Below are 15,113 nucleotides of genomic sequence, written 5' to 3' on the forward strand. Positions count from 1 at the left end.
AGGATTAGAGACGTGTGCCACCACCGCCTGGCTCCAAGCCCTGATTTCTATTCCTATCCTTTATATCTGCCTGCCTGTCCATCCATCTCTTTACCTGCCTCATAAAGTATAAAATAATTGAAGTTCCAAAAGTCTTTTTAAAGTCTAGAGCTATTACTTTTTCTTCAGTGTATACTATTTTCTTATTTCATCTTTGACTTTTTGTGACATGTATATACTTCCAATTGATTTATAGGCTCTTCATGGAAATTCTCAACGAGTGTTCTGATGTGGATGAAATCAAATTCCAAGAAGATGGTTCTTGGTGCCCCATGAGACCTAAGAAAGAAGCTATGAAAGTAGCCAGCCAGCAGTGTACAAAAATAGAAAGTAAGTGCTGAATGGCAGGAGTACCCAGTGGAGTACAGACTCTGAAATATTAACCCCAGCCACTAGAATTACATTTAGAATTTAGTTTGTTAACTGTGTCTTTATCCGTCCTTCCACAATAATTTTTTTCTTAAAGAATGTGCTAATTTCTATACCATTTTTCAAGCTTTTAAAATAGTGTTTTATGTGCAAAATAAGTATAAGTTTTCTTAAGTTAGCCTTGAGGATGGGTATAGTATGAAGCCTGGAGCTCAGATCCCGGGCACCCATAAAGACTGGGTGGCCATGGGGGACCCTTGTGGAATCCCAGTGGTCTAGAAGCAGAGACAGGAATCCCTAAGACAAGTTGTTCTCTACCTTGGGTGGAATGACCCTTTCACAGGTCACCTAAGACCATCAGAAAACACAGATATTTGTATTATGATACATAACAGTAACAAAATTAGGAGCAACATAATTTTATGATTTGAGGTCACCACAACATGAGGAACTCTTATTAAAGGGTGCAGCAGTAGGAAGGTGGGAACCACTGAGCTAGACTAAGTAGCTAAGTTGGTTCAGTGAGACCTTGCCTGAGTTAATAAAGGGAGAGTTGAGTAAGATGCTTGATATTAGGAGGTTAATATCAACATATATGCAGACACATGTGTGCATGTGTATGACGTAAACCCAGGAGAAACAAAAAGAAAGGTTAGAAATTGTTTTGTGTATCTGTACAGAGCCCGGTATGGGTGGAGAGGTTGTCTATATCATTTATTAATCCTTGTGGAGTGAATATCCTGAACAAGTTGTTAACTCAACTAGTTTTAATACCCTGCACTCGTCTGCACTGAGAGGGCACTAGAGGAGTCTGAGAAGTCGAAACCTATGTGTACGTGCCACCTCTGAATTCATTGCAGTTGACTTTTCTCGGCTTTGTTGAAATTGAAAAATGCAGTAACAGATTATCTGAGTAAGAAGGGAAAATAAAGACTTTCCGGCAATGTTAATTATCCTCTTGTGATCATCACAGAACTCTGAGGGGTCACATTGCTGGGTTGTCCTTATTAGTGTAAAAATTGTGGGCAGGCATAGTTTTATTGATTACTGTCTAATGTTTTTTCGCAGTGAACTAGCACTCATTTTTGACAGATAATAGAGAAGAATGTTATGTAACATGATAAATGTAATTGTCTGTATAAACAGAATGAGTGATGACTAGATGATTCATACCAGGAACTTAGATAACCAGTTTGGGACTTTATATGAGCAAGATTGCTACAATTCAAGTGTTGAATTCTGATTCAGTGGTGCTGCATGTTAAATTCTACAGCTGTGGAAACTGCATATACTCTTGAGGCTTAATGGCGCCACATACGTATGATGATGCACACAGATGACACACTGTGTACTCTTGTCCCGTGACATCAGACCAGTTCTCTAGCCCTAAAGGTCTGTCTGTACAGTGATTGTGAAAGACAACATGAGCAGCCCCAGGCTCTGTGCTTGTAGTGCTCGAAAGAGTACGTATGCTATGAAAAGGCGTCTGACCCCTGGCTGTGTCTACCTAAATGGTGAACAGACAAGTTAGGAACTTGAACTCTGTCCCTACTAGAGAAAAATGGCTTCCCTGGTGTTGTCTCTCTCCCTCCCTCCCTCCCTCCGCCACTCTCCATGTGTGTATTTAAGACTTTTATAGCTAGTTGTGTTATATCTTTGGTATTTCTGTTTTCTTCCTATTTATCTACATCCAGGTTCAAGTGTCTTTAGTAAACCTTGTTCAGTGACTGTAGCCAGTGATGCAAGCAAGAAGAAGATAGATGTTATTGATCTAACAATAGAGAGCTCTTCTGATGAAGATGAAGACCCTCCTGCCAAAAGGAAATGCATCTTTATGTCTGAAGCACAAAGCAGTCCGACCAAAGGGTTTGTCAATTTATAGTTCACTATTGTTCATTGCACTTAAAACCAGATGTTCTTGGTATGGTTTAAAAATGTCTGTGAAAAGTGACTGCAGAAGCCAGTTTTCATCTGCTTTGGTACAGTTGAAATACTTTCAAGTGAGCATAGTATTTTCAGGAAATCAAATTTTTATGAAAATACTGAACATGTCTGGGAAGTGGGAGTTTTAAATGTTTTTACCTTGTGTTATATGCTTGAGCCTACTCACAGGGAGACTTGACATCTCAGTCTGGTGTGAGGGTGCTGGTACAGTAGAACATAGACGCAGGCAGCTTGTAAGGACGGAGCCATTTTTGGGACTTGTATACTTGCTAGAATGTTTGGTAGTCCTTAACTTTGACTCACTTTTTGTTCTGTTAAAATGAAGTAAAATAATGCCTGCTTCATAGAATCATTGCTAGGTTTCCATGAGATGATAAAAGAACGTGGTCACCATGTAAGGAGCATATTAGTTCCTTAATGAAAAGTCATCTGTTTTCCTTTGCATTTTACAGAGCAAACTATGGGCAAACAGATGGGTGTGTGTTATCATGTGCTCTCTCTGACAGATGCAGGAAAGCTATTGGACCTTTAAGACAAGACAGATTGGAGAGTTGAGCAACAGCTCCTCCTCACAGAGAGATCTTGACAGCCGTAAACTGTTGTGATAGTCCATTGTATTCTTCAGACGGGTGTGTTAGTCTCATCTCTGTCCTCAGTCTATTTAACATTTCCTTGTGCATTTTTTAATAATAAAAATTTACCCATTTTAAGTATATGTCATAGAGTTGTATGTTTACCATTCCAAGTCAGTTTTAGCATATTTTCAACGTGAAAAAATGCTCATACTCACTTGTTTGTTATCTTGCATCCCTAGATGTTGGCAACATTGCTCCTCTATTAAATTCCTGAATTTGCCTGTTCTGGACATTATATATAAATGAATTATAGTCTGAAATATAATTTGAATATACTTCAGATTTCTTTTTTATAATTCTTTATATGTACTTTGAAATAACTTTTTTTTGTTTTTTGTTTTTGTTTGTTTGTTTGTTTTGTTTTTTGTTTTTTGTTTTTTCCAGACAGGGTTTCTTAGTATAACAGCCCTGGCTGTTCTGCACTCGCTTAATAGACCAGGCTGGCCTTGAACTCAGAGATCTGCCTGCCTCTGCCTCCCAAGTGCTGGGATTAAAGGTGTGCGCCACTACTGCCAGCTTGAAATAACTTTTAAAAGCTACTTTTTAGACTTAAAACTTTTGAGCTGCTTTCTGTACTTATTCTAACAGGTGTGGTAGCTAATGCCTGTGACATCAGCGCGTGAGCGGCTGAGCAGCTAGATCACCACGAATCTAAGACCAACCTAGGCTCCTGCCTCAAAAGGAAAATCCTAAAATAAAGCACCTCTGTTCCACCTATGATTTGTATGTCACAGTATGATATGGGCTTATGTTCTCTTTTACCAATTTAGTTCGAATAAGTTTTTATGTTTAGTGACACAAAGCGAGGAAAATAGTTTGGTAGTTTTTTTTGTTTTTTGTTTTTTGTTTTTAAGATTTATTTATTATTTATACAGTATTCTGCCTGCATATGTGCCTGCATGCCAGAAGAGGGCACCAGATCTCATTACAGATGGTTGTGAGCCACCATGTGGTTGCTGGGAATTGAACTCAGGACCTTTGGAAGAGCAGTCAGTGCTCTTAACCTCTGAGCCATCTCTCCAGCCCCAGTTCAGTAGATTTTTTTTCCTAATGTGCTAATTAATGTTTTGGGACAGTTCATTTGATACTTCTAAAAATCAAATGATAAACAAATGAAGATACACTTTTGAAGTGTGTACTGAAATCTAGAAATCAAGACAATGGGTGCTTAAGTATTTCTAGTTTTTTACTTTATCATCTTAAATATAATTACATGTTTTCAGATTACAAAAGAGTTTCAAACTTTTTCTACTCATCAGTTTTTGCTTGAGATTTTCATGTGATCCCAGGAATATGAACTAAGTACTACTGATAATAAATCATAACTTATTTAGAAACAACCTTTTAGCATATAGACATGTTTTACCATTAAAAGTTGAAACTTTGCATACTAATGAGATAGGTATGCCTATTTTTACACAAAAAGAGTTAAATGGGTGACTAAGGTGCTTGCTATAAATACACAGTGTGTAGCTCCAGCACTCATATAAATAAGTGACCTCTGCGTTTGTGACCCCAGGGTTGCTTGTTGGCTGTGCAGTCTAGCTGAATCAGTGAGCTCTAGGTTCAGGTACAGAGCCTGTCTCAGAAGCTAGGTTGATGTGTGACTAAAGAACACATCGTGATGACCACTCACGGCCTCCACTCACACAAAAGGTAGCACATACACATAGGCACTTTCATTGGATTCTGGATAAATATTTGATGTTTCTGAACAGAGAATATGTCATCAGTGCTAAGAATTCTCATTTACATAAATACATAGTACAAAATAATCTAATTATGTTAAGGAATACTTCAGAAATTGTTGGAAGTTTATTTTGGGGAAGGGGTGTTGGTTTGGTTTGGTTTGGTTTTTCGAGCCTGGGTTTCTCAGTGTAGCCTTGGCTGGCCTTGAGCTCACAGCGATCCACCTGCCTCTGCCTCCCGAGTGCTGGGATTAAAGGCATGCGCCACCATGCCCAGCTCATTGAAAGTTTCTTATTCTTACTCCCAATTTATTTAATGATTGTGTGTGTGCATGTGTGATTTTTTTTTTTTTTTTTGAGACATTGCTTCTCTGTGTAGCCCTGGCTGTCCTAGACTCACTTTGTAGACCAAGCTGGCCTTGAACTCACAGAGATCCACCTGCCTCTGCCTTCCCGAGTACTGGTATTACAGACTTGTGTCACGGCGCTCGGCTTTAATGATTTTATAAAATGAACCTCAAGCGAGCAACTCTAAAAGAAATACCTGAAGTCAAACATAACACAGTCTATCCAACAATGCTATCAACTGATATTTACATACTGAGGAGTAAAGAGTGCTATAGAAAATTAAGTTTTCTTTTTCATAATTAAATACTATATTTCTGTGTACAGTAGAAACATGGCAGGTCACAATAGTGATGAATTTGAGCCAAAACATTTAAAGTGGCATCAATTGGCATGGTGTAACTTCGTGTGTAGTGCAAAATGTACATGTGTGGTAAGAGCCAAGTCTTACTTAAATGAAGTCACATGATGCAATGTGTGTGAGTGTTGCCAGAAACACCTTGAATTCATTATGCATTTAATTACAAATTGAATTTCAGTTTTTACTCATTCATAAACCGTTCCTCTTACCCCATAGGAGACAGAATGCAGAATAGAGATAGTTTATACTGTGGTCACATACTAAGAAGGTAGACGTCAAGACTATTTAGATGGAAAAGAAAAGTACTTAACACTGTTAAATATAAGGTGGTAATTTGTAGTTATATCAAGGATACATGAGAGTTTATATTTTAAATCTTTATAAATTTCAACTATTTGGCTGTTTACCTTAAGTTGACATAATACTTAATACCTAAATCACATTTAGGCATTAACACATGAACAAAAGAATGAACACGTAGAGCTATAAATTGAGAATTCTGAGCTCAATTGAAGGAAGTTAGTAATGATATTTTAAAATAACATTCACTACAGCTAAATAAGAGTTTATTATGGGAATTCTTTAGTATTGAAAACTACATTGATGAAGTGGTTTTGTCATAATGACCACTATCTAGTTATCCAAATAGATGCTTTAAAGGAATTCAATAAATTATCTCCTGATAGAAGTTTCAATGTCTTTTTAAATGTCTGAATTCACTTATGGAGATGAGCTCACTGCTTAAACTGAGTTCTTATTAGACTGCAAACATATATATTAGTATACCTACCATACCATTTTTGTTGCATTTAGGGTATGTGGCTGTACTTAGTATTTTTGTGAGTGCTAATCATTGAGAAATGCCCATGAATACAGCCCAGAGGAAGAAGCAGGAAAGTGAGTAGTGGAGTCCAAAATGCAGTGGATGAATGGGTATCAGGACTGAAGATACTGAGCCAAGAAAAGAAACTGTGAGAACTATTCTGATTCTCAAAAATAGAACTATTGATTGGCTGGATTTTTATTCTTTGTATAACATTTAGAAGTTTGAACCAGTAAGTAGAAGAAAGATACATGGGAAAACCTCCAGACCACTTGTTAACTGAGGTTTTGTGTTAAAATCTCATTTTCTGGGGCCTTAGTGGTTTAGAGCATTTATTGCTGTTACAGAGGACCTGGGTTCTGTTCCCAGCACCCACATGTTGGCTCACAACTGCCCACAACTCCAATTCCAGGTATTGTGATGTTCTCTTCTGGCCCCTATGAAAACCAGGTACTCATGTGATGCACTTATCATTGCAAGCAGCATATTAATTTTATGATAGTATAAAAGTAAATTGCCAGGATGCTGTTACATAGTAAACATTAGTATTTTAGGTCATGTTCATTTTCGTTGGTTGGTTGGTTTTTTGAGATAGGATTTCTGTGTGTAGGCTTGGCTAGCCTGGACTTTGTTGACCAGGCTAGCCTCGAACTCACAGAGATCTGCCTGCCTCTGCCTCCCAGAATGCTGGGATTATGGGAGTATGCGACCGTGCCTGGCAAGATCATGTTTTACACTAGAAACAGTACGAAACCATAATTGGTCCAGATTTAGGTGTCTAAAAATGAGTTAACAGTTTTTATGTACTTAAAGTTCACTCTGGACTCCTGCTCTGATCATACAAGCAGAAAGAGATGGGATTTTCAGCAACTCTTACTGATTCCCATATTTAATACCCTTACCATTTGTTCTGTACTTCTGGAGCAGCTCATCAGTTGTTTAATATGTGCATATGCTTGTGTGTATATTTATGAATGCTATGAGGAAATGAATAACACATTTTAAAACTTGAAATTTAATCATTCAATTTTACATCATTTGATAGTAATCTATACCAGAGCTGTATAACTCTTGTCTGAAGAATCTTGTATCAGATAAGCATGTAGAAAACTCGTAAACTCCACCTTACATCGTGGTGCATCCCGATTCTTGAGCATCTGTGTGGCTGTTCTGTTGTTGTTGATGAGCTACAATGTTGGGTTTATAATAATAGCAAAGGTCAAGCAATAGGAATTAATCAGCGCTGAATATTTAACATTAATCATCTTTAGTGAGATTTTAATGATTTGCTAACTGCTGTGCCCATTGGAATTTGGTGTTTTTATAAGATATATTCGTATACGAGGGAATTATAGCAGGATTATTGATTACACGTTTTTCTATTAAAATTTATACCTAACTAAACATTCTTTATCATTTCACAAGTACATTATATGTTGGAAGCAGTAGTTTTTTTACATATCTTTCATTTCACAACCTTATTATAAGTTCAGAACAATAGTTTTTATGTCATAGGTTAGAAAGGTTTTTACCAGGAAACAGGTCATCTGTCTTATATCTTATTTTTGAAGTCTTGTACAGTTATCCATGGTTTTTCTTATGGTGCACACCAAGACTTGTAACCTCATTCCTGAATCTGACCTAGAATGAATGTTTCCCTTGATCATAAATCTGTTCCAAGCTTATTTTTCTTAGTGTAATTTACATGCTTGTGACACATGAAAGCTCACTAAATTCCTATTGCAGCTTTTTGCTATTCTATAGGGAGAAGAAGGGGCTTAAAATTACTTGTATCAAATCTGAAATTCTATAAAATCATTATCAGGAATTATAAAATCATTAATTTATCTACACAGCATTATTTCATGAGAGTACATCTTCATGTTGATCTGCAGGAAATTGGCCCAATAGAGTGGGCTAATACCCTGGAAGCAATCACACTAGACTATAGGCAGTGAGGGTCTACTGAGGCCCAGTCACATCATGCCAGATACATGAGAAATACAGTTATGACATCATGAGAAGGGACATCAGTAGCAAGAAGCTATCAGGAGCCGAAGCTTCTGGGACCATGTCCATCCAAGATACACCCATCACAGCCATGCAAAACGGTGGGCCATCAGTTCCTGCATGGTGACTGCCAGCTTGCTCAGCCAGGACCACCAACCCAAGGATGTCACCAGCCACAATGGGCTTGGCTCTCTCCATCAGTCACCAATTTTAAAAAAATGCCCTACAGGGTTGTCTACAGCCTGATCTTAGGGGAGCATTTTCTCAATTGAGATTCTCTTGCATTACATTTTAAAAAATAAATACTGTAAGCTCCTCTTTTAGCACTAAAACGCAGGTAGTTTTTTCTCTCTCTCCTTCCTTCCTTCCTCTTTCTTTCTTTCTTTCTTTCTTTCTTTCTTTCTTTCTTTCTTTCTTTCTTTCTTTCTTTCTTTCTTTCTCTCTTCTTTGTTTCTCTGTATAGCCTTGGCTGTCCTAGACTCACTTTGTAAACCAGACTGGCTTCGAACTCACAGTGATCCGCCTGCCTCTGCCTCCCGAGTGCTGGGATTAAAGGCCGCCCGACAGTTTCTTTATTCTTACTCTCTTTCCTGCTTTCTCTAAATTCTTTGTTGTTTTTTGAAACAGTTTTCTATGCAGCCCTGACTGTCTTGGACTCAGAACAGCCAAGTTGTAGACCAGGCTGACCTCGAACTATAGAGATCTGCTTGCCTTGGCTTCCTGAATGCTGGGATTACAGACATGTGCCTCCATGCCTGGCTTGGTTTCTTTTAATTTCTGATGAGCATAGAAACAGTCACTGAGAAAACACTAATCTTAAGTTCCATTTACTGTGATAATAAACACTAGAAGCAGGTAAGGGCCTATTTCAGCTTACAGTTAATCATCACAGTCTATCTTCACAGAAAGTCAGGGCGGGGACTTAAGGGGACAGGAACTGAAGCAGGATTCATGGAGGAATGCTTCTTCATTGCAAGCTCCTCATGGACTTCTCAGCTTGCCTTCTACAACTCAGAACCACCTGCCACGTGCTATGCCTTCCTGCATCAGTCATCATTCCAAAAAAAAAAAATGCCCTCACAGGCTTGCCTACAGGTCATTTTTATGGAGGCATTTTATCAGTTGAGGTTTCCTCATCTTGGATTACTCTATCTTGTGTCAAGTTGACAAGTAGGCAGCACATTTGACCCCTGTCAACTTGATACACCAACATATCACTGTTGAAACACAACCATTTATTCCCAAGATGACATGTTAATATAGTATCACTATATAAAATACTCCAACTTTCATTTATTTATTTATGTTTATGTACGTTTACATTTATGTGTATGGTCATTTTGCCTGTATCACATGTTCAGACAGTGCCTTTGAAAGCCAGAATCCTGTGGAACTGGAATTACACAGACAGCTGTTAGCCATCATATGGCCCCTAAGAATCAAACTAGGGTCCCCTTGGAAGAGCACCCAGTACTTTTTTTTTTTTTTTTTTAAACTGCTGCACCATCTCCTCAGATTCTACTGAAACCTTTTGTTTTTTCAAGACAGGGTTTCTTTGCGTAGCCTTGGCTGTCCTACACTCACTTTGTAGACAAGGCTGGCTTTGAACTTCCAGCCATTTGGCTGCTTCTGCCTTCAGAATGCTGTGACTAAAGGCATGCACCACCATGCCCAGCCCCTACTCAAACTTAAAAGTCCCAGTTTTTAAGAAATTGAATGCTTAAAAATCCAGTTTCTCTAAAACTTGATTCTTTGGGTTTTTTGTTTGTTTTGTTTTTTTCTAAAATAGCCAAGGTTTCATAAATGTTCGTTCTGTTAAAAAAAAAAAAAAGTCTTTTTTATGGCGGGGGTGGGGCGTAGTTTGAAATAGGGTTTCTCTGTATAGCCCTGGCTGTCCTGGACTCGCTTTGTAGACCAGGCTGGCCTCGAACTCACATCAGTCTGCCTGCCTCTGCCTCCCGAATGCTGGGATTAAAGACGTGCGCCACCACGCCTGGCGTCTTTTTTGTTTTTTAACTCAAAGAGGGCATAGTTAATTCCAATCAAAACAAAACCAAAGTCTACCAGTATAAAGGTCAGTGTCAGACACCTGAGATTCGTGATCTAGGCTCTGTCCTCTACAGCACACACAGCTTATCTCATAAGCTCAGGCGTCCTCCACTCCACACCTACTGCAGTTGTTTCATGGTACTGGCATCTCAAATGCAGCTGGGCTTTTCATTTCAGCTGGGCTGCACCTTCAATAATCTGGCCCTGTTGCAGTTACAGCAACCCTGCCCCCATGGTGCCAAGCCTCAGCTGCTCTGTATAGCACCTTTTTGCCTTTAGCACTACTTGGGTAACTCTTACACCGTGAAGTTCAAGTGCAAGCATGAGGTGTAGTCTCAGGCCCCTCTGGGCAACAGCTGATTCTAAGAAAATACTCCCAGCTTTATGATCCTCCATCAAGCTGATCTTAATCATTGCCAGTTCCTCAGCTCTAGCTAGCCAGTGTCAATTGTTCAGTAAAGCAAAGGTTTCACTTCATTGGTGCTTGACTCTTGCCAATCACAGCTGATTTTTCAGCCCCAGCTGACCAGAACCACGGATTTTTAACTCACCAAGTTGAATGGCCCTGATAGAGTCTTTCAGATACTTTGAAACTTCCCTCTGAAACATCACAAGCCAGGTTTCCACCATCTATATTGTTCTTAATATTCTTATCTTCTAACTCCTATAGAGTAGCAGCCGACTGAGCTCTTTGCAGCCCAAGTTCAGATGCCACCACAGTTCTTACAAACATATATGGCCTGCTCCATCACATCAATACCACACTACCTGATAACAAATTCTGTTTTAGGTAGACTACCAAAAGCAATTTGGAGAGGTAAGGGTTTATTTCAGCTTGCAGTTCTATATCAGTCTATTGTAGGAAATCTGTTCAGGAACTCAAGGTGGAGCAGAATCCATGGAGGAACACCGCTTTCTAGCTTACTGTCCATGGTTTGCTCAGCTTGCTTTCTGATAAAACCCAGGACCACCTGCCCATGGGTAGCATTACACATACAAATCATGAGTCAAGAAAATGGCCCACAGGACAGTCTGATGGAGGCAGTTCCCTAGGTGAGATTCTATCTTCCCAGATTACTCTAGTTTGTGCCAAGTTGACAAAAACTAACCAGTGCACCAGGTTTATTTTTGCCTTATGTATATTATATTTCCTGGACCTCCTACCTTAATGACTTTTTATCTAAGATGTATGTTTGAACTCTGATACTACTTACTTACTTTTTGTGGCATTGCCATAATTAACAGTAGAGTCATACATATATACTTAAGGGAACTTTGTTCTCTTCATTTCCAGTATCTTTTTGACAAATGATGTGGAGTAGCAGCTAGGTATTTTTCAGTGTTTTCATATCATGACACTTGAGTCTAACTGGATTCTTACTATTTAAGACTCTGACACTAAGTCAAGCTTATAGAAGTTTATTGGTTAAATTTAGAGTGAAGAATTTCATGCAAATATGATAGAATGTGTTCCAGCTGTGGAAATGGAGATCTAGATGCTTTGGTTATTATCCTAGTCCCACTTTTTCACCATGATCCTCCTTTAAGTTTCTAAAAATGTTGTACTTTCCTTCTTTTTCTTGGCTTTTCTCCCCCCCCCCCCCCCCCCCCGATCCTTTCTTCTGCCCTCCTTTTTTGGTTGCTTTGTTTGGAAAAGAATTGACCTTGAAATTTTCTGATGTCTCTGACTCTCCAATGCTGCTAGTGCTAGGATTACAGACTTTTGTCACCATGTCAAGTTTTATATGGTGTTGGGATTAAAGTGTAGGCCTCTTGCATGCCGGGCAGCCACTCTACCAGCTGTGGTATATCCCCAGCCCAGAGAATTGTGCTGTCTTCTTCCTCAGACTGGTTTTCTTCAGTCTTGGTCTTTCAGTTGCTGTTGGTTGGCCACTGTGGGATGCTGTCTTGGATATTTTGCTCCTTTTCTGTTTACTACTTGTTGCTGAGATACCCATTCCCAATGTAAACAGTCTATAATGTTCCTTAGGTTTGATTTTGTTTTCTCCTTTTTTCTTTTTAGTTTTTTGAGACAAGGTTTTCCTGTGTATCCTTGGCTGTCCTGGGCTCACTTTGTAGACCAGGCTCATCTTGAACTCACGAAGATCTACCTGCCTCTGCCTCCCAAGGGCACCACCACACCCTGCTTTGCTTAGTTTCTTAAATACGTTGAAGATATTTCTCTTATAAAGTACTAGTTGTTTCCCCAAGCTAAGAAAAAAATTAGGTAAATGAGTTTGAAATCTCTGTTTAAGCTGAGCCTTTCAAACATATGCCCAATTTTTTATTATTTTGCTTCTTGGAATTATAAAAGTCTTAATTATACAGTATGCATATATTTTATATACAACAAACTGTAAAGTATTAGCTGTGTGCTTGATTTGTATATGTAATAGCCTGAATAGCTCATTTTAAAGGTATAGGCCCACTTAGAAAAGTAGGGAGTATGTCATAGTAGCCAGAATTTTCATTTCTGGTTATAAAGATCTTAAATCCTGAGTATTCATCATCTTATCCTAATTTCTGATTGTATTATTGTACCGCCAGGCTGGCTTGCATTAGGATTGATTAATTTTGTTCAGATCGTTTATATATTTCAGATAATGTGATTGAATTTATAATTGAAGAGACTGGTGGAGCTGGTGTTAGTAGTTTCATACAGGTGTTCTTACTTTTAAATCTCATTCTTTTCTTTTTTTTTTATTTCTGAGTCTGGATCTCATTATGTAGTCTTGACTGCCTCGGAGTTCACTAATGTACATCAAGCTGCTAGGGAATGCTAGGATTAAATGCATGTGCCATTGTGCTCAGCAGTTAAGTCAAACCTTAATAGCCCTCTATTTTAGTCATAGATTTCTTTATAGATAAATTATCCATATGCTATGTATACATTAGCATAAAATGTAAAGTATATTTCTATTTGTGAATTAAAGTATTTCTTTACAGTAGTGGTCCTCAACATTCCTAATGCTGTGATCCTTATTATAGTTCCTCATGTTGTAGTGACGTTGCTACTTCGTAACGGTAATTTTGCTATTGCTATGAATTGTAATGTATATATACCTGAGGTTGAGAACTGCTGCTTTACGGTATATTTTAATTCCACCTTGCCTCTATGCTAACAGCTGGTGTTGCTGACCAAGAGGTGTTCATGTGAGAATGAGGCCTAGGAAAGATGAGACGAGAGAGAAGTGTTGTGTTGTGAGTGGCTGCCGTATACTTGGGCTGAGACTTACTGAATGTATGTCTGAGAATGCCCAGCGGTTCAGCTCTTCTCTCCTTTGAACTAACAGCCAGATTATTTGTAATTTCCCATACTATTTAAAACAGGGTTCTCATGTATCAGCCATCTTCTGTAAGGGTGCCCAGTGTGACTTCGGTTGATCCTGCTGCTATTCCACCTTCATTAACAGACTACTCAGTACCATTCCACCACACGCCAGTGACAAGCATGTCATCAGACTTGCCAGGTATGTGAGAGGTTTTGTCTTGTTTGTTTTAGTTGCATTCTTTTTAATCCTAATCAGTAGAACAAATATATTGTATTTTGAATGCAAATGCTAAACGAAATCTCAAGGCTTCATGTAGAAGTATTACTGTCTTAGTATCTCATAGTCTATCGTTACTTTATAGGCTTCATGTAGAAGTATTACTGTCTTAGTATCTCATATTCTATCGTTACTTTAATTTTATTTAATGGGACTCTTCAAATTTCTGATAATAGGAGATACAGAAGCATAGTAGGAAATTTTTATAGAATTGTAGGGGATTTGCACTCAGGTTTTTTGTTGTTGTTTGTTTGTTTGTTTTGTTCTTCTTCTTCTTCTTCTTGTTTTGGGGGGGGGGGGAGGAAGCTTCAGTGTTTTGGGACAGATTTTCCTCAGAAGTCTTTCCTTATAACTTCTAAGTATGCCAGTACAGGACCCAGTTTTGCTTAGTGGTTTTACCGTGTCGATTTTCTTCTCTGTAAGGATAGGGTGGACTATGTATTTCTCTGACATAGATCTTAGTATTTTTGGATACTTTTATATGTAGAATTATCATCATTTTAACAATTCAAATTTGTTGGAATTATCTTAGTACTAGAATTTATGCAACTAAGACCATGACATAAAATCTAACCACAGCCTCCCACACCAATTTTTCCTTTCCTCTCTGCTGAGATTCTTTTATTTTTTGTCAGTCAAGTCTGAGCATAGTTGGAACCAGTATATCATACATCCATGCCTTCTGTCTGTGAATGATTTTAGTTTAATGCACTTTCCTCCTTCTGCTCCCTGGAAGTTGATTGTGATCTGCAATGTATTAAGTTGTAAGCACAGTGCTTATGCTTTGAATGAAATACATGCTTTTTAGTAATAGATAGTTTTATTACCTATCCTTATATAGTTTTGCCTCTTCAATTTAGGTTTATTTGAATAAAATGTAGTGGAAAACGTAGACTAAAAATAATACCCACCCAAAGTGTCTTAAAACAAACACACATGCACTGACACTTAAGACTAGAATATGTTTGTTTTTGTGACTTGGTATTTTTCACCTTCTTTGTGAAACTCACTAACACCAGTCAGAATACACTCACTATATGCAGAGACTCTACAAAGGGGTAGAGGTGAAGGTTCGTGGTCTCTGACAAAGTTCTCAACAGTCATGTGTTGTAACCTTGGCTGACTTGGTGATTGAGTGTTCATTGTCTTAGTATGTATTAGAAATAAGAATTTCTAAAGGATTTGCTTAAGACCTTCTGTTAAAAGTTAGGCTTGGAAAAAAGAACAGATAGTTGAACATTTCTGTTTGCTTAAGTAACTATTTAGCTGTAATACAGAAAAAAGTATTAATGATTAGTCCTG

The 15,113-nt window shown here is 38.2% G+C and overlaps 1 protein-coding gene across 9 annotated transcripts in view; it reads left to right on the plus strand.

The window, feature by feature from the left end:
* The window catches only part of Pias2 (protein inhibitor of activated STAT 2), an 83,324-nt gene that overhangs the window by 61,082 nt on the left and 7,129 nt on the right, over positions 1 to 15,113 (plus strand). For 6 of the 9 annotated variants that reach the window (XM_051163677.1, XM_051163678.1, XM_051163682.1 and 3 more), the window contains exons 10-12: positions 236 to 369; positions 2,103 to 2,274; positions 13,594 to 13,733. In XM_051163677.1, coding sequence (XP_051019634.1) covers positions 236 to 369; positions 2,103 to 2,274; positions 13,594 to 13,733 — 446 coding nt within the window. Of the gene's footprint in view, positions 1 to 235; positions 370 to 2,102; positions 2,275 to 6,551; positions 7,332 to 13,593; positions 13,734 to 15,113 lie in introns of those variants that run through there. The other 3 variants (XM_051163685.1, XM_051163684.1, XM_051163683.1) reach the window with 2 other exon arrangements.

Source organism: Acomys russatus, chromosome 20, assembly GCF_903995435.1.
Source record: "Acomys russatus chromosome 20, mAcoRus1.1, whole genome shotgun sequence".
NCBI classification, from domain to species: Eukaryota; Metazoa; Chordata; class Mammalia; order Rodentia; family Muridae; genus Acomys; species Acomys russatus.